This window comes from Mirounga leonina, unplaced genomic scaffold (assembly GCF_011800145.1).
Source record: "Mirounga leonina isolate KUSES-001 unplaced genomic scaffold, KU_Mleo_1.0 Mir_166, whole genome shotgun sequence".
Lineage (NCBI taxonomy): Eukaryota > Metazoa > Chordata > Mammalia > Carnivora > Phocidae > Mirounga > Mirounga leonina.
The window spans coordinates 29,605,833-29,633,426 of NW_023270418.1; the positions used below are offsets into that span (position 1 = coordinate 29,605,833).

The 27,594-nt window shown below is 40.2% G+C and overlaps 1 protein-coding gene across 1 annotated transcript; it reads left to right on the top strand.

Annotated features, from left to right (window-relative positions):
• Positions 1 to 26,533, top strand: LOC118015632 (solute carrier family 22 member 9-like). Its single transcript, XM_035012377.1, has 10 exons — positions 1 to 574; positions 1,267 to 1,370; positions 6,571 to 6,725; positions 6,824 to 6,992; positions 7,738 to 7,861; positions 20,604 to 20,719; positions 21,906 to 22,120; positions 23,452 to 23,560; positions 24,023 to 24,226; positions 26,406 to 26,533. Exons 1-10 carry the CDS (start codon positions 173 to 175, stop codon positions 26,464 to 26,466), a joined length of 1,659 nt encoding a protein of 552 aa, XP_034868268.1. The 5' UTR covers positions 1 to 172; the 3' UTR covers positions 26,467 to 26,533.
• Positions 26,534 to 27,594: the final 1,061 nt, after the last annotated feature.

Here is a 27,594-nt window from a genome sequence, read left to right on the forward strand (position 1 = left end):
GAGAATCAGCTTCTGTGGCCCTGGTGGAGGTGAAGCGGGGCCCACTGAGGAAAAAGTGGAGTCAGAACCAATACACGCTTGGTGTGACTTAGTGAATGGAGACCTTTTTCTCTTTGAATTTTTCTAAATAAAGTCATTTTGCCTTCCACTGGCAATCACTTTTTCAGCATCGATGGCCTTTCAGGACCTCCTGGATCAAGTTGGAGGCCTGGGGAAATTCCAGATCCTTCAGATGGTTTTCCTTTGTCTCTCCAACCTCATGGTGTACCCTCATATTTTGTTGGAGAACTTCACGGCAGCCGTCCCTGGTCACCGCTGCTGGGTCCACATCCTCGACAATGACACTGTCTCTGGTAACGGCACTGAGATCCTCAGCCAAGATGCCCTCCTGAGAATCTCCATCCCACTGGACTCAAACATGAGGCCAGAGAAATGTCGTCGCTTCATCCATCCCCAGTGGCAGCTCCTGCACCTGAATGGGACCTTCCCCAACACGAGTGAGTCAGACGTGGAGCCGTGTGTGGACGGCTGGGTGTACGACCAAAGCTCCTTCCCTTCCACCATCGTGACTAAGGTAAGAGGCTCTATTTACCTCTTGTGAGTACACACTCTGGGGGTTTAGAGGCAGCACAAATAATGAACATGCTTCAAGCCTTTAATCACTGTATAAGTGTTCATTCTTCATTATTTCAGCAAATATCCTTTATGTCTTTATTAAATGCCACTAATCTACATATTTAATGAGTCTAAGAACTAAAAAGTAGATGTGACCTTGCAATTATATGGCTTTTATTCTTAGGAAGACCAAAGTCTAAGCAAGTATTTTATGTAATGTGTTGAAAATGTTATGCTTGCGAATGAGAAACATCGAGATATTGATCAAAACCTCCAAGCACAGATTGTACCCCTGAGCAGCCATAAGAGATCTGCGGTGAAACTCTGCCATCAGTAAATGTTTAAAGCTTTTCAGATGATTGCATTCTGTGGCCAAGGTTGAGAATCACTTCATATGAAATAAAACAAGGCATTAATATAGCCAACAGGTTTAGATGAGTCTTCCTAGAGGAAGTTGTATTTAACCTGATACTTGAATGATAAAGGTCAGCTAATGCAAAAAAAAAAAAAAAAAAAAAAAAGGAAGCTGTAGAGGAAGAAGGGGGCCCGATATAAAGAAACTGGTGTCATTCAAGCTGTTTCAGTCAGGTTTCCACTGAGGGCTTATAAGCCACTATGCTGCGCTCCTTTGCTGGTTTCCTTCTCTTCCAGTGGGACCTGATATGTGAATCTCAGTCACTGAAATCAATGGCCAAATTCTTATTCATGGCTGGAATGCTGGTGGGAGGCACAATATTTGGCCATTTATCAGACAGGTGAGTGTCTCTGGATCACTGGGGTATTTTGTTGAACCAACACATCATTCTTCCAGTAAGACACACCTATTGTCAATTACACTGTCCCGGGCTTCCTTGGTCCCCAGGGATCTAGAAACACATGGGGGATCACAGTCAGTATAGCAAGCTCTGTCAGCTGTGAGTGCCATGTAAGGGCATAGAAACAGCATCTCCATCAGACATGGGGACATTTTAGAACAGGGTTTAGAGAGGAGGTGACACAGCACGTGGTTTAGGAAGATGGGGAAAAGTTACCTGTGGGAACAGAGAGGATGTTTCATGACATAAGATTCAGCCTATTTGAAGACACAAATACGTAAAACAGTGTTGCAGACTTTGGCCAGGGGGCCGTGTTCAGTCCCTCCTGGACGCTGTGAACTGAATGCTTATGGATTTCCAGAGCATGATCACCATGTCCCTGTTTCCCAAGTGTGATGGGTGAACATCCCTACTACACCTGTTGTGTCCATAGCCATGTGTCTTGATGGTGTATAGAAAACATTTTTCCAGTGACCTTGATTTTTTTTTTTTTGCAAAAACAGCGCTTTGAAGGTACGTTTTAAACCATGTAATTAATCTAATGACAACTGCCGTCACCATTTGTGGTGTTTAGAAATTGGAGTATCCTGTGCTTGACAGTATCACTTCTGAATTAGACAGCCAATTGCCAGCTCCAGGGATGTCTCCTCTGAGGGATATGGAGAATTCAGGTTCCCCTTACCACCTACCAGCACAACGTCATCTGTTATGTTAGCTCAAAACTGTGAACTCTGAAGGGATGACGGCATAAATGTAGCTTATAAAAGTGTTTCCAGTCAGAGTGTCCATTTCTAACAGTTCCATAACACAGAACCACCCACTTACAGAAATAAAAATAAAACCATATCTCTGCGACTGATTCATTTTTTGAAAAGAGTGCCAAGATCATTCAGCTGGTAAAATATAGCCCTTTCCACAACGGGCACCATGACAACTGGATATCCACATGCAAAATAATAAAGTTGGATCCTTACCTAAAGCCATAATAAATATTAACAAAAATGGGTTAATGATTTAAATACAAGAGCTAAAACCATAAAACTCTTTTTTTTAAAAAAAGATTTTATTTATTTATTTGACAGAGAGAGACACAGCGAGAGAGGGAACACAAGCAGGGGGAGTGGGAGAGGGAGAAGCAGACTCTCCACTGAGCAGGGAGCCTGATGCGGGGCTCGATCCCAGGACCCTGGGATCATGACCTGAGCCTAAGGCAGACACTTAACGACTGAGCCACCCAGGTGCCCCTAAAACCATAAAACTCTTAAAATAAAATGGGGGGGTGAATCTATATGACTTCGGGTTTGGCAATGAATTCTTTGATATGTCACCAGAAGCATGAGTGATGAAAAAATTGATAGATAGACTGGTCTTCATCAAAAATTAAAAACTTTTGTACCTCAAAGCACATTATTACACTCAGCTAATAAATACCCAAGCCGCCATCTTCCCATGACCCTCCCATTAAAGGGGAATATATGGCCAAGCAAGGAGATCCTAAAGTTTCATTTATTTATTTGAGAGGGGGGGAAAGAGCAGAGGGAGAGGGAAAGAGAGAATCTGAAGCAGATTCCCCGCTGAGTACGGAGACTGCCACGGGGCTTGACCTCAAGAACCTGAGATCATGAGCTGAGCCAAAATCAAGAGTCAGACACTTAACCAACTGAGTGAGCCAGGCACCCCTAGAAACTACTTATATTTTTTATACATGCATGCTAAAAAAATTAGGAGTGATGTGTCATGTCGTCTGTAACTGTCATTCAGATGGTTCAATAGAAAGGAATTTGTGTGGGGGTGTGTGTGTTTGGGGTGTGTGTGCGTGTGTGTTCACAAGGCAAAGAAATAAGGCAAATATAGCAAAATGCTATCTAGTGGTGAATCCACTTGAGATTTATAGCAATGTTCATTACAGTATTCATTTAAACTTTCATGTTTGACAATTTTCAAAATAAAGCGCTAAGAACAAGTCCACCGAAGTGGGAGCCACATACATCAGAAATATATGTTTTAAATAAAATTGGTAAAAGTGTATATGTAATTTTGTAACCTCTTTTTATGCATATGTTTACAGTTCTACATCACGTTTTCTTTTCCAATTAAAAAAAATTTTTTTTAGACAGTCTTGGGGGGAGGGGCAGAGGAAGAGGGAGAAAAAGAATCTTAAGCAGACTCCACCACCAGCATAGAGCCTGACTTGGGGCTCAGCCTCACAACTCTGAGATCATGACCTGAGCCAAAACCAAGAGTGGGACACTTAACCAACTGAGCCACCCAGAAGCCCCTCAAATATTTTTTTCAAATAAATTTGAGAAACCTATACCAAAAAAGAAAACATACAAAGCTTCTCTAGTTATCTTCATCAAATACAATCATTCAAACATTACTGTGTTAGCCAAGGTAGCTAGTTACAGTAAGAACCCTAGATTCAAAATTGGGATTTTAATAAAATCATGACTCTCACTGTCCTCACAGTGTGGTGTGGGTCACATGGCCCCCATCCTCTGAGCATCTTCCATTGTGTGACTTTTTCATCTGCACGTTTTTTGTTTCCAGCCATGTTGTCAGAGAGAATGAGCAGGACCCAAGTGGACCTTGTATGGACAGGGCTAGAAGTGGCCTTGGTCACTTCTGTCTGCAACCCATGGTCAGAATGCAGACGTGTGACTCTAACTTAAATATAAGGCTGGGAAGAGTCATCTTCCTCTGCATTTGGAAAAAAAAAAAGCAATGGTGAACATACAGCCAAAGTGCACAATTAATAATTAATGAAACAATAATTTTTATATTTTGCCAGCACAAATTTCTTTTCCTTTGATATCAACCACAGATGGTTGAGTTATACTCATTTCATGAGACAGAGTCCTCATTAGTTTGGCCATGAATTCCTTTCATGTATCTATGTATATGTTTCATTTTTTCCTTATGCCCCAATCCCATTTCCTTCTTCCCAATAGGGGTCATTATAATGCATTAACTATATTTCTTTAAATTCATATGTTTTTCAAAATAAATGACATTGTTTGGTTTACATATATTTTAATTCACATATGTATGTAAATGTGTTATTATCTCATTCTTTTTCTTTTGTACACTCAATGCTATGTTTTTTGAGGTCTATACACATTCCTACGTGTACTTCTAGTTCATTCTTCTAATTGCTGCATAGTGCTCCTCAGTGAAGATCCATGACGATGCTCTTCATCCATTTTTCAGTGATGGACAACCAGATTGTTACCAAATGCCTGCCGCTCTAAATATCACTACATTTTAAAGATTTCTATTTTGTTTATTTATTTGAGAGATATCATGAGCAGGGGGAGAGGGAAAAGCAGACTCCCTGCTGAGCGGGGAGCCCGACTTGGGGCTCAATCCCAGGACCCTGGGATCATGACCTGAGCCAAAGGCAGACACTTAACCGACTGAGCCACTCAGGCACCCCTAGATATCACTACCTGATATATCTTTAATACAGCTGCTTTTCATTTTGACTGACCAGACTTTCCAATAATAGTCATTACATCATTTCATTAATCATAGCGTTTCTTTACATAGATTTTATTCCATTTTAAATGGAAATACAAATGTATGTAATATAAATACTCAGACTATAAAAGACTTAACACTGCGTTATAATGGAAATATTCTGCAAGCATAGCAAGGATTGCAGGTTTTTTTTTCCAATCCCTCTGTTTTGTCCACTGCTGGTCATACAGAATCAGCACAGAGTCATCCACGTTGTCCAGAGAAAGGCCCTCTCTCCCAGACAACTGTGAAACACAGAATTCTCCTTCCTTTTTAAAAATACCTTGTCAGGCTCCCTGCTCAGTGGGGAGTCTGCTTCTCCCTTCCCCTCTGCTTGCCACTCTCTCTCTCTCTCGTGCTCACTCTCTCTCTCTCAAATAAATACAATCTTTTATTTTTTTTTAAAGATTTTATTTATTTACTTATTTATTTGACACAGAGAGAGACAGTGAGAGAGGGAACACAAGCAGGGGGAGTGGGTGAGGGAGAAGCAGGCTTCCCGCTGAGCAGGGAGCCCAATGCGGGGCTCCGTCCCAGGACCCTGAGATCATGACCTGAGCCGAAGGCAGACGCTTCACCAACTGAGCCACCCAGGTGCCCCATAAATAAATAAAATCTTTTAAAAAATAAAATTAAAATACCTTCTCCTTCTCTGTTTCTTTATGCTCATCTCACCTAATCCTTTCCTCTGAGAACTCATTCTAAGTTCTCTGAGTTGTTCACTTATTATTTTAGGGAAACATGTTGTTCAAGGCCTATAAAGCCAGACATAGCAAAGAGGGCCTCTAATGCAACCCATCAGCAACTTTGCTGTATTGCTCCTTGGATATTCCTTTCATGTAGTTTATCCATGACCTGTGTGGTCCTAGAGTACCAAGTACAGATTTAGATCTTGTCTTAGTCAGCTCAGGCTACCACAACGAAACACCAGAGACCAGGTGGCTTAAACAACAGAAATTTATTTTTTCAAGTTCTGGAAGCTGGGAGGTCCAAGATCTAGGTGCAGAGAGATTTGGGTCCTGGTGAGAGCTGTCTTCGTGACTTCAAGGCAGCTGCCTTCTTGCTATATAGCCTCACATGGCAGGAAGAGGAGAGCAATCTCTCTTCTCATAAGGGCATAACCCCATCATAAGGACCCCATTCTCATGACCTCATCGAAACCTAATTAGCTCCCTCAAAGCCCATCTCCAAATACCATTTCACTGGGTATTAGATCTTCAATATATGAATTGGGGTGGGGGCAGGGGACACAGTCCATAGCAGCTCCCTCGTGTTCTAGACACGGCACAGACTCCACTGTGTTAAGTGCTTGTGTTAGTACAAGGGACACGTGTGATGTGTTAAAATTTCCAGTATTGCAACTGGTCTCATATGGCTTCAGTTGGTCTCAAAGATCTGGTAACAGAATGGGGAAGAAGTTTCGTTATACTCAGTCTCTATTTACAAACAGGTGGGTTGCTTCTGGGAAGATCTCCTGTTGACTAGCTGTTGATTCTTTAAAGTTTCAAGGGCAAAGTTTCACTTACTAAAACCCATGCTAAATTTCAAAGTGTACCTTCTTTTGTTAATTTTCCCATCCGGTCGTTCTTATTCCCCCATCTAACCGGTTCCCGTTCCTCAGGTTTGGGAGGAAGTTAATTCTCAGGTGGTGCCTCCTGCAGCTGGCCGTTGCTGACACCTGCGTGGGCTTTGCTCCCACCTTCGTCATTTACTGCGTGCTACGTTTCCTGGCTGGCTGCTCTACCACGAACATCATGACAAATACTATTATGCTGTGTAAGTAAACACTTCGCATCTCTGACATTTTCCAAGCCTTGACTTTGACTTTGAGATTCCTACTCTGAAGTCAAAATCCTGTTCGTGTTTTCTTTCAGGCATAGAATGGACAGTGCCCCGATGCCAAGCCATGGGAATAACAGTGGCAGTCTGTACTGCTTGTGTAGGACAGATGATCCTGGGAGGACTGGCTTTTGCCATTCCAGACTGGCACACCCTGCAGCTGGTGGTTTCTGTACCGTTATTTGTCTCCTTTCTTTTCTCAAGGTAAAAGCTTTCTTTTTTCCTTTGTCTTAGAGGATCCTGGGATGCAAGATACATGGAATCAGGTCCTAAGAATTCTGTTTGGTTCTTAGTTAAGAACTTGAGCACATGCTCTCCTAATAAGTGTCCTTTGTACGCTTCACGAAGCTGAACAGGTGGGGTTACCAGATAATATCAAGGACACTCAGTTCAGTTTGAATTTCAGGTAAACAATTTTTTTTTGTATAATATTCCAAATATTGCATGGAGCATAGCTACACTAAAAATTTTTCATAGTTTATATGAAATTTCTATTTATCTGAGAGTTCTCTATTTTTACTTACTAGCCTGATAGAATACAGGGTGTCTCATTCAAGTAAAATTTCAAACAAACAACAAATACTTCTCAGTGTAAGTAGGTCCAAAATACCGCATGGGAGATGGTTATACTCAACAATTACTCATATTCACTGTTCATCTAAATTCAGATTTAACTAGACACTATTTCTATTTGCCAAACCTGAAGATATTCCCCAGAATAAGAGTGAGGGGGCAATATGACTCCCGCTCTATATTGCCAGTGGTGAAAATGTACTGCACAGAGAGGCCATCCTCCCAGTTTTTTAGTCACGGTACAAGAGAATGTAAGTTTGTGTTTTCTGGTATAACAGAACAAGAGGTAGGTATTAGATGGGAAGGGAGAGGCATTTCAGGACAAAGAGTATGGACACATGAGAGACTTGGCTGCACCTCTGTCTTCTTTGATCAGGTGGCTGGTAGAGTCTGCTCGGTGGCTGGTTATCACCAACAAATTCGAGGAGGGCTTAAAGGCACTGAGAAAAGCTGCACATAGGAATGGAAGGAAGAATGCTGGAGAAGCCCTCACCATAGAGGTGAACAGGAATGGGAGTGGGTTATGGGATGTAGGGAACCGGTGACCTGACCTAGGCACTGGTTGGTGTCCATAAAGTGAATAAAGGGTGGGGACACGGGTCTGGCTTCGGGTCTTCTTACCTCATTGTCCTGGTCTCAGCGGCCATCCATATTGTCTGAGTTAATATAAAGAGAGAATATCCTGTTGCTGGGAACTGAACACAGATATTTTTACTCAACAGGAGCAGAGAGCTCTTAGTGTTTACAATCATAAAGATTGTGTATTTGTTAGAGAAAGTAACCCAAATGAAGCCATTTCTTTACATTCATATTCTGACGGCCTTTTTTGAGGATAGTAAGACCAGTAGAAGGGAGGCTTAGTGACCATGCAGACTAGAGCATGTTAAGTTGGTCATACACTCTTTCATTATCGGTATTTACTGCGTGCTTCCCTGGGCCCCTTCTGCTCTCTCCAGGAGATTTGGCATTGGCCACAATAGTCCAAATCTCTGCTTTGTGGAGTTTAAATTCTACTTATTACAAGTTCCAAGAGCATGGCTGAGTGGAAATGCCTCAGAGAAGTCTTTTTTTTCCCCCACCCTGGGTCTGGAAGGCAGATATTGCTGTGGATCATTAAGTAAACCATTCATCATGTCATGAACATATACATTATTTATCAAAAAATTATAATGTGCTAGTCATGATGCTTGATCCTGAATAGCAGTAAGGGTCAGAATTCTGTGTTTCAAGGAACTTTAGTATTAATAAGAGAAAAATCAAGACATCTTAAAATTAACACATATTATGAAATCCAGCTTCTTAAATTTTTAACTGTATGATACAGTATTGTTAACTGTAAGTACAATGATTCTAAAACTTTTTCATCTTGCATGATTAAAACTCGATACCCATTGAACAGCAATCTCCCATATTCCTTCTCCCTGGTCCCTGGTAACCACCATTCTATTTATTGTTTTATTATTTCAATATTTTATATATTTCATATAAGTGGAATTGTGAGGTATTTGTCCTTCTGTGACTGCCTTATTTCATTTAACAAAATGTCCTTGAGATTCATCTGTTGTAGCCTCTAGCAGGATTTCCTCTGTTTATGGATGAATCATATTCTGTGTATGTATATGCCACATTTTCTTTACCCATTCATCCACTGATGGACATTTAGTTTGTTTCCATGGGTTGGCTATTGTGAATAGTGCTGCAGTGAACATATGTGTGCAAATATCTCAAGATCCTGTTTATAATTCTTTGGGGCTTAACTTTAACTTTTCTGTTTGCAATGAAAGGGGGATGGAAAGGATTCTCAGAGAGACAAGGAAACATCATCTTTCCCGTTTAATTGGAAAAGGAGAAGATTAGGGTCTAGACAGTCAAAGAGAAGCAATAAAACATCTCTGGAAACATGTTCAATGGCACATCTGAAGGATTTTTCTTAAAACAACTTTATGCAAGTGATGAATCACAAAATTCTACTCCTGAAACTAATAATACAATATATGTTAACTAACTTGAATTTAAATAAAATCTAAAAAACCCCAACTTTATTGAGGTATGATTAACAAAGAGCTGTACATATTTAATATATAAAAGTTGACGAATCTGATAAGTACACATCCAAACATCAGTACCACAACCCATGCAATAAACATATCCATCATCTCCTAAAACTTTCTCCTGCCCTTTTTATTCATTATTTTTGTGATAACACTCAATAGAAGACCTACTAATAGCAAATTTTCAATATATAGTACGATATTGTAACTATAGACACTATGCTATACAGTGGATCCCTAGAACAGATTGACCTCACATAAGTGAAACTTCGTACTCTTTGACAAATATGACCCCATTTCCCACACACTCCAGCATCTGGCGAATACCATTCTGTTCTCTGCTTCTTTGTTTCAGATCTTATATCTTAGTTTTTAAGACTTTGTGAGTTGATTTTTGTGTACATCGTAAGGTGTTTCCAGTTTCATTCTTTTACATGTCAATATCCAGTTTTCCACAACACCATTCATGGAAGACACTATCCTGTCCCCACTAATATGAATTCGTGGCACCACTGTCCAATATCAAGTGACTGTGTATGCTGAGTTTATTGTTATTCTGCTCCATTGGGCTGCATGTCTGTTTTTATACTAGTACCATACTGTATCTTTGTAATATATTCTGACATCAAAAGATGTGACGCCTCCAGCTTTGTTTCTGTTCAAAAATTCTTTGATTGTTAAGGGCCTTCTGTGTTTCCATATGAATTTTAGGATTGCCTTTTCTTTCTTTTTTTAAATTCAATTAGCCAATATGTAGTACATCATTAATTTCAGATGTAGTAGTCAATCATTTATCAGTGCTTGCTTTTTCTTTCTTTCATTGAGAAATAGTTGACACACAATATTACATTAGTTTCAGGTATACAACATAGTGAATCAACAGCTCTATACGTTATGCTGTGCTCACAAGTGTAGCTACTGTCCCCATACAATGCTAGTACACCACCATTGACTATATTCTTCATGCTGTACTTCTCTAATTCATGACTTATTCATTCCATAAATGGAAGCCTATACCTCTGACAACCGTCAGTTTATTTTCTGTATTTATTGGATCTATTTCTCCTTTTTGTTTTGCTTTTTAGATTCCACATGTAAGTGAAAATGTATGGTATTTGTCTTTGTCTGACTTATTTCACTTAGCATAATATCCTCTAGGTCCATCCAGATTGTCACAAATGGCAAAATCTCATTCTATTTTTATGGCTGAGTAACATTCCGTTATAAATATACATCATATACATACATATATATTATACACATACCACATCTTTTATCCATTCATCTATCAGTGGACATTATGTTGCTTCCATATCATGGCTATTGTAAATAATGCTACAATAAACATAGGGGTGCATACATCTTTTTGAATTAGTGTTTTTGTTTTCTTTGGGTAAATATCTAGTAGTGGAATTACTGGATCATATGGTATTTCTATTTTTAATTTTTTAAAGATTTTATTTATTTATTTTAGAGAGAGAGTGTGAGCACAAGTGGGGGGTGGGAGCAGAGGCAGAGGGAGGGAAATCCTCAAGCAGACTCCCTGCTGAACATGGAGCCAAATGTGGGGTTTAACCCCAGGACCCTGAAATCATGACTTGAACTGAAATCAAGAGTCAGATACTCAAGTGACTGAGCCACCCAGGTGCCCCTCTATTTTTAATTTGTGAGGAAACTCCATGGTGTTTTCTGCACCAATTTACATTCCCACCAACCGTGTTATATCCTCTTATTGAACTTCTCCCTTTATCATTAGGTAATGCCCTCTCTGTCTCTTGTTACAGTCTTAGTTTAAAGTCTGTTTTGTCTGATATAAGTATTGCTACTCCAACTTTTTTTTTTTTTTTTGCTTCCATTTGCATGGAATATCTTTTTCTATCCTTTCACTTTCAGTCTGTATGTTTCTTTAGGTCTGAAGTGAGTCTCTTGTAAGCAGCATATGGATGGGTCTTGTTATTTTTAATCATTCTGTTACCCTATGTCTTTTGATCGGAGCATTTAGATCATTTACATTTAAAGTAATTATTGATATATATGTACTTATTACCATTTTGTTAATTGTTTTCTGGTTGTTTTGTAGTCCTTCTCTGTTCCTTTCTTCTTCTTTTGTTCTCTTTCCTTGTAATAGATGGCTTTCTTTAATGTTGTGCCTTCTTTCTCTTTATTTTTTGTGTATCCATTACAGGTTTATATGAGGTTCATATATAGCATCCTAAATATATAGTAGTCTATATTAAGTTGATGATCACTTAAGTTTGAATGCATTCTAAAAGAACTTCCTTTTTATTTCCCCTCTCCACATTTTATGTATATATTGCCCTATTTTACATCTAATTACTGTGTGAGCCCCCATAACTAATTCTTTACATATAACTGATTTTATTATTTTTATCTTTTAATCTTCATACTAGCTTTGTAAGTGATTGCTCTACTACATTTACTGTATGTTTGCTTTTACTCATTAAATTTTTTCCTTCCAGAATTTTCTCATCTCTAATTATGGCCTTTTCTTTTCCACTTAAAGAAGTCCCTTTAACATTTCTCACAAGGCCGGTTTAATGGTGATGAACTTTTTTTTAAGACTGATTGATTAGGGCGCCTGGGTGGCTCAGTTGGTTAAGCAACTGCCTTCGGCTCAGGTCATGATCCTGGAGTCCCTGGATCGAGTCCCGCATCGGGCTCCCTGCTTGGCAGGGAGTCTGCTTCGTCCTCTGACCCTATCCCCTCTCATGTGTTCTCTCTTTCTCATTCTCTCTCTCAAATAAATAAATAAAATCTTTAAAAAAAAAAGACTGATTGATTAATTGATAGATTTTAGAGAGAGAGTGCATGCACATGTGTGGGGAGGGGGCAGAAGGAGAGGGAGAGAGAATCTCAAGCAGACTCTGTGCTAAGCACAGAGCTTCACACAGGGCTCAATCTTACAACCCTGAGATCACGACCTGAGCTGAAACCAAGAGTCAGACTCTTAACTGACTGTGCCACCCAGGTGCCCCTAGTGCGGATGAACTTTTAAAACTTTTGTTTGTCTGGGAAACTATCTTTTCTTCCCTTCTGAATGGTAATCTTGCTGGGTAGAGTATTCTTGGTTGTAGGGGTTGTTTTTCCTTTCAAAACTTTGACTCTATCATGTCCCTCCCCTCTGGCCTGCAAAGTTTCTGCTGAAAAATCAGCTCTAGTCTTATGGGGTTTCCCTGGTATGTAACTAGTAGCTTCTCTCTTGCTGCTTTTATTTATTTATTTTTAATTTATTTTATTTTATTTTTTTATTAGTTATGCTAGTCACCATACATTACATCATTAGTTTTTGATGTCGTGTTCCATGATTCATTGTTGGCATATAACACCCAGTGCTCCATGCAATACGTGCCCTCCTTAATACCCATCACTGGGCTAACCCATCCCTTCACCCCCCTCCCCTCTAAAACCCTTAGTTTATTTCTCGGAGTCCATAGCCTCTCATGGTTCGTCTTCCCCTTCGATTTCCCCCCCTTCATTTTTCCCTTCCTTCTCTTAATGTCCTCCATGTTATTCCTTACGTTCCACAAATAAGTGAAAACCACAATAATTGACTTTCTCTGCTTATTTCACTTAGCATAATCTCCTCTTGCTGCTTTTAAAATTCTCTCTTTATCTCTAATCTTTGGCATTTTAATTATTATGTGTCATGGTGTGGAACTCCTTGGGTTCATCTTATTTGGGGCTCTCTGGATTCCTAAACTTGGATATGTGTTTCTTTCCCCAGGATAGGGAATTTCTCAGCTATTATTTCTTCAAATACATTTTCTGCCCCTTCCTCTCTCTTCTTCTTCTTCTGGGGTCCCTATAATGTGAATGTTCATTTGCTTGATGTTATTCAAGAGAGCCATAACCTATCCTCATTTTTAAAAATTCTTTTTTATTTTTGCTGTTCAGCGTGAGTGTTTTCCATTACCCTGTCTTCCAGATCACTGACATGTTCTTCTGCATCCTCTAATCTATTGTTTATTCCCTCTAGTGTCTTTTTAATTTCAGTTCTTGTATTCTTTAACTCTGATTGGTTATTTTTTTATATTTTCTATCTCTTTGTCGAAGTTCTCACTGAGTTCATCCACTCTTCTCTCCAGTCTCATGGGCATCTTTATGACCATTACTTTGAACTTACCAGGTAGATTGCTTATTTCCACTTCATTTAGCTCCTTTTCTGAGCTTTTGTCTTGTTCTTTCATTTGGAGCATGTTCCTCTGTCTTCTCATTTTTATTGGCTTTTTGTGTTTGTTTTTATGAACTAGGTGGAACAGCTACTTCTCCTAAACTTGAAGGAATCGTCCTGTGTATGATTATCCCCTGTGTAGACTGTGTGTGTCTGGTGACTTGTGCTGGCTGGCTAGACCTGTGGCTGGTGTGGGCTAGGGGTTCTAGGGCACTCTGGGCTGGGGCTATCATGGTGGGATGCCTAGAGTTGAAGTGGGCATGGGCCAGGGTGGTCCCAGGGCTCTCCATGCAGAGGGCTCCCTGGCAGGACAGCTGAAGCTGAAGTGAGTGCAAACCTAGGGTTCCTGGGGCTCTCCGTGCAGAAGGCACCCTAGTAGGACAGCTGAGTCTTAAGTGGGCACAAGCTGGAGTGTTCTCAGTTCTCTCTGCACAGAGAGGACCTTGGCAGGACAGCTGAAGCTGAAGTGGGTGCAAGCTAGGGCGTCCCAGGGCACTCTGTACAGGGGACACTATGGCAGGGTGGTTGGAGCTGAGGTGGGTGCAGTCCAGGTGAGGAGGCATCCCAGGGCACTCCACACAGGAGATGCCCTGGCAAGTCATCTGGGACAAAGGTGGGTTCAGGTTGGGAGGTCCTGTGGTGCTTTACACTAGGGATTCCCTGGCAAGTCATCTGGAAACAAAGTGGTGCTGGCCTGAAGTGTTCCAAGGTGCTTTGCACCTGTGTCATATAGGCGAGAGAGCTGGAGCTATAGTGAGCATTGGCCAGGGATGTCACGGTGTGCACCACATTGGGCCACCTTGGTGGGATAACTGGGGCTAGTGTGGGCTCACTGAGGCAATCGACTGGCTATGGTGCTTGGACCCTGCTCCCATCTGCACTATCAAGGTGGTAAGGAAATGTAAACCCTGCTGCTTTCCAACTCCTCTGACCTGGTGAGAGTTCCAATAGCTCCCCTGCCATTTGGCAGAGTTGTAGGGCTTAACCCTTTATATTTCACATGCTCTTTTTTATGTTTTTTAAATTAATTTTATTTTATTATGTTATGTTAGTCACTATACATTACATCATTAGTTTTGATGTAGTGTTCCATGATTCATTATTTGCATATAACACCCAGTTCTCCATGCAATACGTGCCTTCCTTAATACCTATCACTGGGCTAACCCATTCCCCCACTCCTATCCCCTCTAAAACCCTCAATTTGTTTCTTAAAGTCCATAGTCTCTCATGGTTTGTCTCCCCCTCTGATTCCCCCCCTTCATTTTTCCCTTCCTGCTACCTTCTTCTTCTTCTTCTTTTTAACATATAATGTATTATTTGTTTCAGAGGTACAGGTCTGTGATTCATCAGTCTTACACAATTCACAGCACTCACCATAGCACATACCCTCCCCAATATCCATCACCCAGCCACCCCATCCCTCCCACTCCCCACCACTCCAGCAATCCTCAGTTTGTTTCCTGAGATTAAGAATTCCTCGTATCAGTGAGGTCATATGATACATGTCTTTCTCTGATTGACTTATTTCGCTCAGCATAACACCCTCTAGTTCCAGCCATGTCGTTGTAAATGGCAAGATTTCATTCCTTTTGATGGCTGCATAATATTCCATTGTATATATATACCACATCTTCTTTATCCATTCATCTGTCACTGGACATCTTGGCTCTTTCCATAGTTTGGCTATTGTGGACATTGTTGCTATAAACATCGGGGTGCACATACCCCTTTGGATCCCTACATTTATATCTTTGGGGTAAATACCCAGTAGTACAATTGCTGGGTCATACGGTAGCTCTATCTTCAACTTTTTGAGGAACCTCCATACTGTTTTCCAGAGTGGCAGCACCAGCTTGCATTCCCACCAACAGTGTAGGAAGGTTCCCCTTTCTCCTCATCCCCACCAACATCTGTCATTTCCTGATTTGTTAATTTTAGCCATTCTGACTGGTGTGAGGTGGTATCTCATTGAGGTTTTGATTTGGATTTCCCTGATGCCAAGCGATGTTGAGCACTTTTTCACATGTCTGTTGGGCAAACAGGATTTTTTTAAAGTACCACACCCAGGGTGGAGCCCAATGTGGGGCCTGAACTCACGACCCTGAGATCAAGACCTAAGCTGAGATTAAGAGTTGGATGCTTAACTGACTGAGCCACCCAGGTGCCCTGAACAAGATTGTTTTCTTAATTTCATTTTCAGATAGTCTGTTGCTGGTATATAGAAATGCAACTGATTTTTATATTTTGATCTGATATCCTGAAACTTTACTGAATTCATTTATTGTTTCTAACAAAATTTTGGAGGTGTCTTTAGGGTTTTTTACATGAAAGATCATGTCATCTGCCAACAGAGATAATTTTACTTCTTCCTTTCTGATTTGGATACCTTCTTTTTCTTATCTAATTGCTCTGGCTAGGACTTCTGAATCCTCTGTTGAATTAAAGTGGCATTCTTGTCTAGTTCCAGATCTTAGAGGAAAGGCTTTCAGTTTTCCATCATTGAGTATAATGTTAGTGGTGGGCTTTTCATATATGACCTTTAAGGTAAGTTCCTTCAATACCTTATTTCTTGAGAGTTTTTTGAATCATGGATGTGTGTTGAATTGTGTCAGATTCTTTTTTACATCTATTGAGATGATCATACGGTTTCTAACCTTCATTCTGTTAATGTGGTGTATCACGTTTTTAAAAATTTACTTGTGTTGAATTATCCTTTCATCCCAGGAATAAATCCCACTGAGTCATGGTGTGCAGTGTGCTCTTGAAGTTGGTTTACTAATATGTTGTTGATGGTTTTTTCACCTTTGTTCATCGGGGATATTGGCCTATAGTTTTCTTTTCTTATGGTGTCTTTGTCTGACTTTGGTATCAGAGTCATACTGCACTCATAAAACAAATTTGTTAGTATTTCCTATTTATTTTTTTGGAAAAGTGAAAGGATCAGTGTTCATAATTTAAATGTTTGGTAGAATTCACCTGTGAAGCCATCTGGTGTTAGGCTTTTATTTCTGGGCTACTTTTTAAAAAAAATTCTAGTTAGTTGATATACAGTTCAATATTGGTTTCAGGAGAAGAGTTCAGTGGTTCCCCATTTACATAAAACACCCAGTGCTCATCATAACACGTGCTCTCCTTAATACCTATTGCCCACCTATCCCATCTCCCACCCACTTCCCTCCATCAACCCTGTTTGTTCTCTATAGTTAAGAGTCTCTCATGATTGGGGCGCCTGGGTGGCTCAGTCATTAAGTGTCTGCCTTCAGCTCAGGTCATGGCCCCAGAGTCCTGGGATCAAGCCCCACATCAGGCTCCCTGCTTGGGGGGAAGCCCGCTTCCTCTCCCACTCCCCCCGCTTGTGTTCCCTCTCTCGCTATGTCTCTCTCTGTCAAATAAATAAATAAAATCTTTAAAAAATTAAAAATTAAAAAAAAGTCTCTCATGATTTGTTTCCCTCTCTCTCTCTTTTCCTCCTCCCAAATGTCCATCCATTTTGTTTCTTAAATTCCACATATGAGTGAAATCATATAGGATTTGTCTTTCTTTGACTGACTTATTTTCCTTAACATAATACACTCTAGCTCCATCCACGTCATTGCAAATGGCAAGAATTCATTCTTTTTGATGGCTGAGTAGTTAATTGTATATATATACCACATCTTTATCCATTCATCAGTTGATGAGCATTTGGGCTCTTTCCATAGTTTGGCTATTTTTGGTAATGCTGCTATAAACATCGGGCTGCATGTACTCCTTTGAATGTGTATTTTTGTATCCTTTGGGTAAATACCTAGTAGTGCAATTGCTGGATCATAGGGTAGTTCTATTTTTAGCTTTTTGAGGAACAACCATACTGTTCTCCAGAGTGGCTGCAACAGTTTACATTCCCACCAACAGTGTAAGAGAGTTCCTCTTTCTCCACATCCTCACCAACACCTGTTGTTTTCTGTGTTATTAATTTTAGCCATTCTGACAGGTATGAGGTGATATCTCATTGTGGTTTTGATTTGTATTTCCTTGATGATGAGTGATGTTGAACACCTTTCCTTTTTTGGGGGGAGGAGCTGCCTGTAATGTTTTTTAATTTAAATTCAATTAGCCAACATATAGTACATTATTAGTTTCTGATGTAGTGTTCAATAATTTACCTTTTCATGTGTCTGTTAGCCATATGGATGTCATCTTTGGAAAATGTCTATTCATATCTTCTGCCCATTTCTTAACTGGATTATTTGTTTTTTGGGTGTTGAGTTTAATAAGTTCTTTATAGATTGGATACCAACACTTTATCAGATATGTCTCTTGCAAATATCTCCTCTGGGATACTTTTGATTACTGTTTCAATCTCCTCATTTGTAATTGGTTTCTTCAGGTTTTCTATTTCTTCTTGATTCAGTTTTGGTAGTGTGTATGTTTCTAGGAATTTATCTATTTCTTCTAGGTTGTCCGCTTTGGTGGCATATAATTGTTTGTTATAGTCCTTTGTGATCTTTTTTTATTTCTGTGGCATCAGTTGTAATGTCTTTTCTTTCATATCCGATTTTATTTATTTGAGTCTTTCTCTTTTTTTCATGGCCAGTCTAGCTAAAACTTTGTCAATTTTGTTCATCCTTTAAAAAAAACCTAACTCTTCTATCAGTTTTTTTCTCCCTCCCCCCCCGCCCCCGCCACAATTCCTTAGAGCCTTGTATGGTGTTTATACATTTTTTTTCAATTAGCCAACATTAGTTTTTGATGTAGTGTTCAATGATTCATCAGTTGCATATAACACCCAGTGCTCCTCACAACACATGCCCTCCTTAATACCCATCACCCAGGGTGTTTGTGCATTTGAAGAAGCAGTCGCCTCTTCCAGTCTTTACAGTCTGCTTTTGGCAGGAAATGCCCTTCACCAGTCACCATGGCTGGAGATTCTGGGTAGGCCATTTAGCAGGGTTCATCAGTGGACTTGCTGTCTGGGTCCATGGATGTGTGGACCATTTGCCAGGGTCTGCAGGTGGGTCCACTTCCAGGTTCATGAACAGACGGGCCAGGTTGTGGGCTTGATAAAGCCTCTTTGAAGTAAAGCAAGGGTAGAATGTGAATGGCAAGAGGAAGACATAGCCTGGATTGCAGATGTGCAGGAACTGAATGCTACTTGAATGTAGTTACATTTGAAATAGGCCTTACAGGTTAAGGTAGAACTAGCCATGTTTAAATCAAGCAGGGATATGATTAAATTTGCAATTGAGAGCAGTCCAAATGATGGCAGAGGGGCCATGCCAGTGGTGTGCTGGTAAATGTTTAATACCTAACATTACAAGAAGTGAAAAAAGCCATAGATCTCAAATTTGTAGTGATTATCAATTTTTGTAGTATGAATACCACCACCATTGTCAATAAAAGCCACCAACATCATGGCAGCTGCTTTACAAACTACCTAAAAATTTAACAAAGGGCTGTTGTGAATTTGTACATGCTAATTCCAGGACACCAACCAGCTGTTCCATGTTTTTCACCCCAACATGGTGTTATGATTGGCACAAATAGTTTTTGTTTTGTTTTGTTTTTCTATTAGCAAAGAACAATCAGAGGAAAAGATGCATTTTAAAAAACAAAGACCCAGCAGGCTCCCATTTGAATATAGGTCTCCTCTTCCGTGAATAAGAATTTTACCAGGTAGGAGGAGCTCCTTGAGTTCCCATAAATGACCTGGCATCACCTCCCTAAATTCTTCTGGAAATGCAACTCACATCTCTGCTCACCAAAAATGAATGGCCAGTGTGAAATAACCTCATCATCTCCCAAACTTTTACTCTGATATTGGATGTGATTTGAGGCCAGTCTCACAGGCATGGCAGCCCTCATCTGGTCCAAGTTTAAGGTATTCTTGGAGCCCATTCTTAGAATACTGCCTATGACAATGGCCTGTGGTCATGGGTTTCTGGTGTTAGTTGCAGGAAGGAGATGCTATCTTGACTTTTCTCTTCCAAAAGCTTAAGTCCAGGATTTTGCTACTTGAGCTAGCTCTGCAACTGCAAAGGATATTCTTGATCTGGTAGGTCCTCACTTAGGTGACCTTACATTTCTCTAAAGTCCCTTCCTCATGGAATTTTTCCAATGGACTTCATGATATTGTTTCACTTGTAGAGGGGGGATGAGAATTAAGTCAATATTATTGGAATAATTAATAAGTAAGTATCCAAGGTGTGCTGGATATAATTCCATCTATGTATTTGCAACCTCATGTATGGCTAGAAAGTCTTTATGAAAAAGGTGCTATTATTTTTCGCTACCTATCTCTTCTCCCTCTCCATCTCCTCCTCCTCCTCTTCCTTCTCCTTCTCCTTCTCCTTCTTCTTCTTCTTCTTCGACAGGGAAATTGGGGTTTAGAAATACTTAATCACCTTCTGCAAGGTATACACCTAGCATGTTGCAGGACCATCAAGTAACCCCAGATTATAACCAATTTGGGTATAAATTATTCTACATCAAGTTCCTGCCCTGGTTTCATCCTCAGATTTAATTCTAGGCACCTCCTTCATGGAGGCACAATATGCCAGGATTCCCCTCAAAGAGACTGAATGAAGAACCAAAATAAAGGCTCTCAGGAAATGTCATTTTTCCTGAGATAAACAGTTTCTTTGCAAAGGATGGCTGGCTGGGAACCAAGCTTAACTTCTAGGTCTTTCATGTCCATCTAGCATAAATGGAGCTTTGGACCTTAATCCAAGTAATTCACATTTGATTTTCTTCCTGATCTGAATATCTAACATGTACACCCTTTTGGATGCCCTGCAGCCCACTCAGATCTTGTGTTTAAAAAGTCTTTGTTGCTACATAATTTTCCTAAGGCTCCTTTAACTCCCTAATTCACCTTTCACATGTCAGTGCATTTTTGCTGTCTCAATTTCCTACTAAATATAACAACAAGTGGTCCAGCTTGTCCCCTGTGGGGGACCTCCCAATGCTCACATTGTGTGACAACTGAACAGTTTCTTGTTGCGGTTGTTTTTGAAGGTTTTGAGATCCACCATGCAGGAGGAGCTGGAGATAGCACAGAAAAAACCTTCCATAACTGACTTGTTCCACACACCCACCCTGCGCAGAAGGATCTGTTTATTGTCCTTTGTGAGGTAGGCTTCACACTATGCATAAAGAATATTAAAGTAGTGGCTGGGCGCCTGGGTGGCTCAGTTGGTTAAGCGACTGCCTTCGGCTCAGGTCATGATCCTGGAGTCCCTGGATCGAGTCCCGCATCGGGCTCCCTGCTCAGCAGGGAGTCTGCTTCTCCCTCTGACCCTCCCCCCTCTCATGCTCTCTCTCTCATTCTCTCTCTCAAATAAATAAATAAAATCTTAAAAAAAAAAAGAATATTAAAGTAGTGGAGGCATGAATCTAATCCTATCAAAGGATACAACATGTTGTAGGGACAGATTTGGAGATAAAACATAAGGAAGACAGAAAGATAATTGCTTTTTTTAGTTACAGAAAGACTGACCCAGAACTAATTGTGCAATGAGTTTTGTTTATTATGTCACCTTACCAGGCTCAGCATCTGGAAATGGAGGCTGTGAACTTCAATCACAGTAGAGATTTTAGCTTTAAGTTTCTTCACTTATTTGTTTCCACTTCGATTGAGATAAAATTACAAACATTTGGGGTGCCTGGCTGGCTCAGTCAGAAGAGCATGTGACTCTCGATCTTAGGGTTGTGAGTTTGAGCCCCACCTTGGGTGTAGAGATCACTTAAATAAATTTAAAAAAAAATTTTAAGTGTACCAATGTATACAGCTAAATGAATATTTGCATATGTAAATATGCAACCGTCACCCAAATCTGGATATAGAAAAAATTCTAAAACCCTAGAGGACCTCATTATGTATTCTTTTTTAAAAAAATATTTTATTTATTTATTTGAGAGAGAGAGAGCACAAACAGGGTGAGGAGCAGAAGGAGAAGCAGACTCCCCGCTGAGTATGGAGCCTGATGCTGGGCTCGATCCTGGGACTCCAGGATCATGACCTGAGCCGAAGGCAGATGCTTAACTGAATGAGCCATCCAGGCACCCCCCTCATTATGTATTCTTAAGAACAATAACCCCACCCACCAAAAAAGTAACCATTATGACCTCCATTATTATGCAATATTTTATGACAGTTTTTAAATCATCACCATGTAGAACATTCTACAAAACAGACCATGCTTTTTGTACTGGAACACCAACCACTGGCTGCCTGTCTGATAATATTTATGATTGTTGTTTGTAGAACCTAGGGTCTAAACGTAATGACATCTTTCTTTCTTCTTTTGTTCACCACAGATTTGCAACCTACATGCCCTTTTTTGGCCTGATTCTCCACCTCCAGCATATCGGGAACAATGTTTTCCTGTCCCAGGTTCTCTTTAGCATGGTCAACCTCCTCGCCAATTACGTTGCACTTTTGGCACTGAATCATATGGGCCGTCGAGTAAGCCAGATGATTTTCATGTCTGTACTTGGAGTCTCCATTCTGATCACCACATTTCTGCATGAAGGTGAGAAAAGAGCACAGGTTGAAGAAAGGAAATGTATCAGGGACTTGGGGACTGGGCTCACACACGGGAAGGGAGAGTATGGTTCTAATGATCCCCCAAAACTGATCTGAAGATTTAGGACAGATTCTACGATTAAGCAGCTGGGAAAGAGTCAAAGCCCAGTAAAATTTGGTTCAGACATGGCTATCCTCATCACATCTGAGAAGTATCTGGTGTCATATCTTTCTAAAAGTTTCTCTAGGAGAGCAATTGATCACTTGCCCTTTTGGCTTTGACCAATCACACTTGTAACTGTAAATGACAGTATTTTGTCCAATATATATTAATTGTATCTCATATGAGAACACAATACCCTCATTTCCTCTCTCTGGTTTCTTTCTTATTACTACAGCTTCAGTGACAATTTACTGCCTGATGTCTACATATATCCACTTGTGTGTCTTGTATTAGGTCACCATAATTGCAATTGTGGTTTAGGGAAGACTTTTTGATTTCAAGAAAATAAAAATATCTTGTCTTCAAGCAAAGAAGTATGCAGTTGGAACAAGGAGTGAGCAGTTAAAGCCTCTCTTAGAATCAGTTTTACTAAATTAAATGATCCTATGTAATGGATAGGAGAACTGAGGTGGTCCTGGGCTTCGCCTAACTCCCAGCATAGCTGTGTATCTTACAGGATCCCAGATTGGTAGCTCTGCCCTCATCTTGGATGTCAGCAATGATGTTTGCTTCTTTACCGCGGAGCGTATTCCAATGTTGTAACGCTCTCGTGAGATTTTTTTTTTTTTTTTTTATTGAGTAGAAAACGGACTCAGATTTCCTTTCAGAGGTTTCCAAAGTCCAACAATTGTTCCTGTAATACAGGTCTTTATTCTTCAATCTTCAAATATTACTGTAGATCAAGCTACTTATCCATAGACAATGGTTTTATTACTCTCTGCCACAGTACTAGCCCCAAGTCAATTTCATGTATGCATCCAGGTTTTAAACTTCTCAAGGACATCGATGAGTTTTACATCCCTTGGTAATTGTTCATATGGAGTCTTACTTTATACATGAAAGGCAGAGGAGACACTGGACAAAATAAATGAAAGCAAACTCACATTCCCCTCTCAGTCTTTGGCAAATTTCTGATGTGTAAGGGAGAGGTAATAAAATGACTCGGGTTTTTTATTCTGTTTAAGCTGTAACAGTAAGCTCAGCCACTAGTCACTATACATTCTCTGCCTCTCTGCACTTTCTCTACAATGTATTTAACACATGCAAACATCTCCAACTGTGTCTTCTTCACTTGTAATTTGGTGGATGGTGAATCTCACTGTCTTCCTCTCCAGAAATGCAGACCCTGCGTGTTACTTTGTCAACTTTGGGAGTAGGAGCTTCTTCTGCTGCAATCATGTGTTCTTCTGCCCATGGAAATGAACTAATCCCCACCATAATCAGGTACAAATCACATGGGAGCTCTAGCAGGGTCAAAATAGGCCTTTCCCAGCTAATTAACATTCATAGTGGGAAGAACACTGATGAGTTATCAAAAGCATCAATTATAATAGTATTAATAGTAACAAAAATTACAGCCAAAATTTGTTAAAATCTGACTTTGGCAAAGCACTGTGTTCTTTTTTTAACATATCACCTCACATAATCTATAGAACCACTCAATGGTAGATGCTATGGATAAGAGTATTTTTTAAATAATGAAAGTATGTCTTAGTGCACTTGCACACTTGAAAAAAATTGCCAGCAAATAAAAGGGCATATTTGAAATGTAAGAGTATATTGTCAACCTTCATGTATCTAACTAAACACTGTTGTGATATCTTCTATAATCAAAGCAAAATAATAAATCACAAATTACCTGCGTGGATTTATACCAAATTATTTTTGTACTGTTTGTACCCCAAGGGCAACAGCCACAGGAATCCTGGGAATTGCTGGTAATATTGGAGCGGCCCTGGCTCCCCTCTTGATGATCCTAACCGTGTATTCTCCCCACCTGCCCTGGATCATGTATGGAGTCTTCCCCATCCTCTCTGGTCTTGTTGTTCTCCTCCTTCCTGAAACTAGGAATCAGCCTCTGCCTGACTCCATCCAGGATGTGGAAAAAGAGTGAGTAAACCCTCTGGCTGCTCCTTAAGGGAGCTGTGTGCTCTAGATCTGTGATGAGAAGGCAAGACACCATTCAGGATCACTGTCCCCTGGGAAAGATTTATGAATTTTTTTTTTAAGATTTTATTTATTTATTTGACAGAGAGAGACAGCGAGAGCAGGAACACAAGCAGGGGGAGTGGGAGAGGGAGAAGCAAGCTTCCCGCTGAGCAGGGAGCCCGATGTGGGACTCGATCCCAGGACCCTGGGATCATGACCTGAGCCAAAGGCAGACGCTTAACGACTGAGCCACCCAGGCGCCCAAGATTTATGGATTTTTAAAAAATGTTTTATTTATTCATTTGAGAGAGAGAGAGAGAGAGAGAGAGCACAAGCAGGAAGAGAGGCAGAGGGAGAGAGAGAAGCAGACACCCTGCTGAGCCAGGAGCCCGACGTGGGGCTCGATCCCAGGACTCCAAGATCATGACCTGAGCTGAAGGCAGACGCTTAATGACTGAGCCACCCAGGCACCTCTATGAATTTTTTTTAAGTGAGTTATATGCCCAATGTGCGGCTTGAACTCATGACCCCAAGACCAAGTCACCTGCCCTACCAACCGAGCCAGCCAACTGCCCCTCCCAGAGAAAGATTTAGACTTAGACACATGCCATGTGGTCAGTGCCTTTGGTTTAGCTACAGCCTCAACTCTCCTCACACTGACCTCCGACTCCCCCACGGCTCCCCAGGTCACACAGACTGGCTCTGCCCTGCCTGCATTAGTAAGTTAGTGGTGCAGGGACCAAAATTAGGTGCCTAAGGGTGACAAACACACCCTGAAGGTATTTCACAGACACACACAGATCCAGACACCAGACTCTCATCCCTCAGACCCTGGCAGCCCTCACCTGGGGAGTAGCTCCCCAGAGTGTCTGAGGACTGCCCTGGTCACTGAAGAATCTGAACGGGATCAGGGAGAGAACAGGAGCCCCTCCCACAGATGACCATGCATCTCAGGGGAAGAGTCCCATTGGGCTGCCCGTGAGATCCAGACTGGCTGGTTTCCGCTGGGAATGCAACTGTTGAGAAAAGAGGGAAAGGAGGAGTAAATATAGGTTTGTTTGTTTGTTTTACACAGAACAAGAAATTTTATTATCTTGAATGCTGGTGCATTCAAACAAATAACAAGCTTAATCAGAAGAGGAGGCAGAGGGAAACTTCACATACGGAGGTGGATTTCTGGGCAGGTTTAAAACCTTTAAAAGTTGAAGGCATAATTGTTCAGGCTTTTTTCAGATGGAAGGCTTCTCTTTTACTTGACATTTTCACTTTAACAGTTGTTATGTTATGAAGTTGAACCAAAGTCTTTCACCTTTAAGGTTAAATGGAAAACAGAGTTGAGTAAAACAATTTCTCTAGTATATTAAGAGTGTTAGAAAGAGTTTGTTTTCTTTGTTCTTTCATATACGTGGTAATGTCTAACTTTGAAATTTTCTTACAGATGTCTTAATTTTTGAGTTTTTAAAAATGGTAAGACCATGAATTTTCTTGATTTATAGATCATAGTAGCTTCATAAATGACCAAGACACATGTACAAACAAAATTTCAGATGCTCTCGAAAACATATTTTGAGATATAGCACATGTGATACCTATTTCTTTTTGGGTTTGCTTATCCTTTTGGTATACTGAAGAATACCCAATTTAAAATACAGGTATTTTTTGGGCATGGAGCCTACCAAAAAAAAAAAAAAAAAGGAAGGAAGGAAGGAAAGAAGAAAAGAAAGAAAAAGGGGGGCTGCCTGGGTGGTTTAGTCAGTTAAATATCCGACTCTCCATCTCAGCTCAGGTCTTGATCTCAGGGTCATGAGTTTAAGCCCCGCATTGGGCTCCATGCTGAGCATGGAGTCTACTCAAAAAGAAAAAAAAAAAAGGCATTTTTAAATGATCAAGAATTGGAAAGGATTTTTAAACTTTTGTATACTGCCTTTGCCTCTTCCAAATCCCTTGGGCATCCAGATCCCTTGGCCTCCAAAGGTGAGAGTGGGAGTTGAAACTATGGAAGCTGCCTTCCCAGAATTTACTCAGATTCTTGGGGCAGGGGTCAAGAATCCATTTGCTCTAAAGAATGCAGGACATACATGTTGATTTGACGTCTTCTCATTTTTGTGCTTGTTTTTTGGTCTCATTGTATTTTTACCAGGAGAGAAGCCCCAAGACAAGCAAAGAAGGAAGATACCTTCATGAAAGTGACACAGTTTTAAGGAGTTCCAAGAACGAACTGCTAATCAAAGAGCAAGATAGAGGAAGGAAAATCAGGATCATCCCCAGATATTGGAAAGATCTGTAAAATAAATAAAATAAAGATATAATGGAATCATGGATCCTATTTACAATTGCAGTACTAAGTGACTATGAAATATCTACAATTAATCATAATGAGAAGTTTGAGAAAAGTCGTAATACTTAAAAATATTTTTTTATTGGGGCACCTGGGTGGCTCAGTCGGTTAAGCGACTGCCTTCAGCTCAGGTCATGATCCCAGGGTCCTGGAATTGAGCTCTACATCGGGCTCCCTGCTCGGCGGGGAGCCTGCTTCTCCCTCTCCCACTCCCCCTGCTTGTGTTCCCTCTCTCACTGTGTCTCTCTCTCTGTCAATTAAATAAATAAATGAAAAAAATATTTTTTTATTCCTGAAGTCTCATTGATATACAATGTTATATTAGTTTCAGTTACACCACATAGTGATTTGACAATTCTATACATTAAAAGTCATAACATTTTAAAAGGAATCATAGTAAAATATTTGTAAAATTGTAGATCTCTAGCATGTTTCTGGATAGAAAGGTAGAATAGTATTTAAAAACTTTGATTCTGCCCCAATTAATTGGCAGAGTAATTGATGGAGTAATTACAATGGAAAACTCCATTCTTTTGGGACAACTCAAAAAAGAGTTCCAAATGTATCTACAAATTAGTGATAGACAAAATTATTCAAAAAAATGAGGCTCATGGAGGGAGGGTGGGGCAGGTTTTTGGGGCAGCATATGCTGGAATGAGAGGCAATAGGTTTAAAACATGAATAGCAGATGCATTTACAAATCCAAAGAAGTCCAGAATGATATGGTAGCATGTTTGACACTTAAAGTTTAATAATTAGGGCATCATAAATCACTGGTTGAAATAAATGATTACATAATAAGTACCATTAACTGACTTTATAAATAAATGCCTAATAATTTAACTTAATTCTCTAAACCAAAAAAATACTCCATGTAATTAAAAAGATATATAGAACAATTAAACCATGTTATTCAATACAAAACCTGGCTACAAAATCTTGGGATTACAAAAGTGTTCTGCATAGTAAAGCAAATGCCAGTTATGTAAGT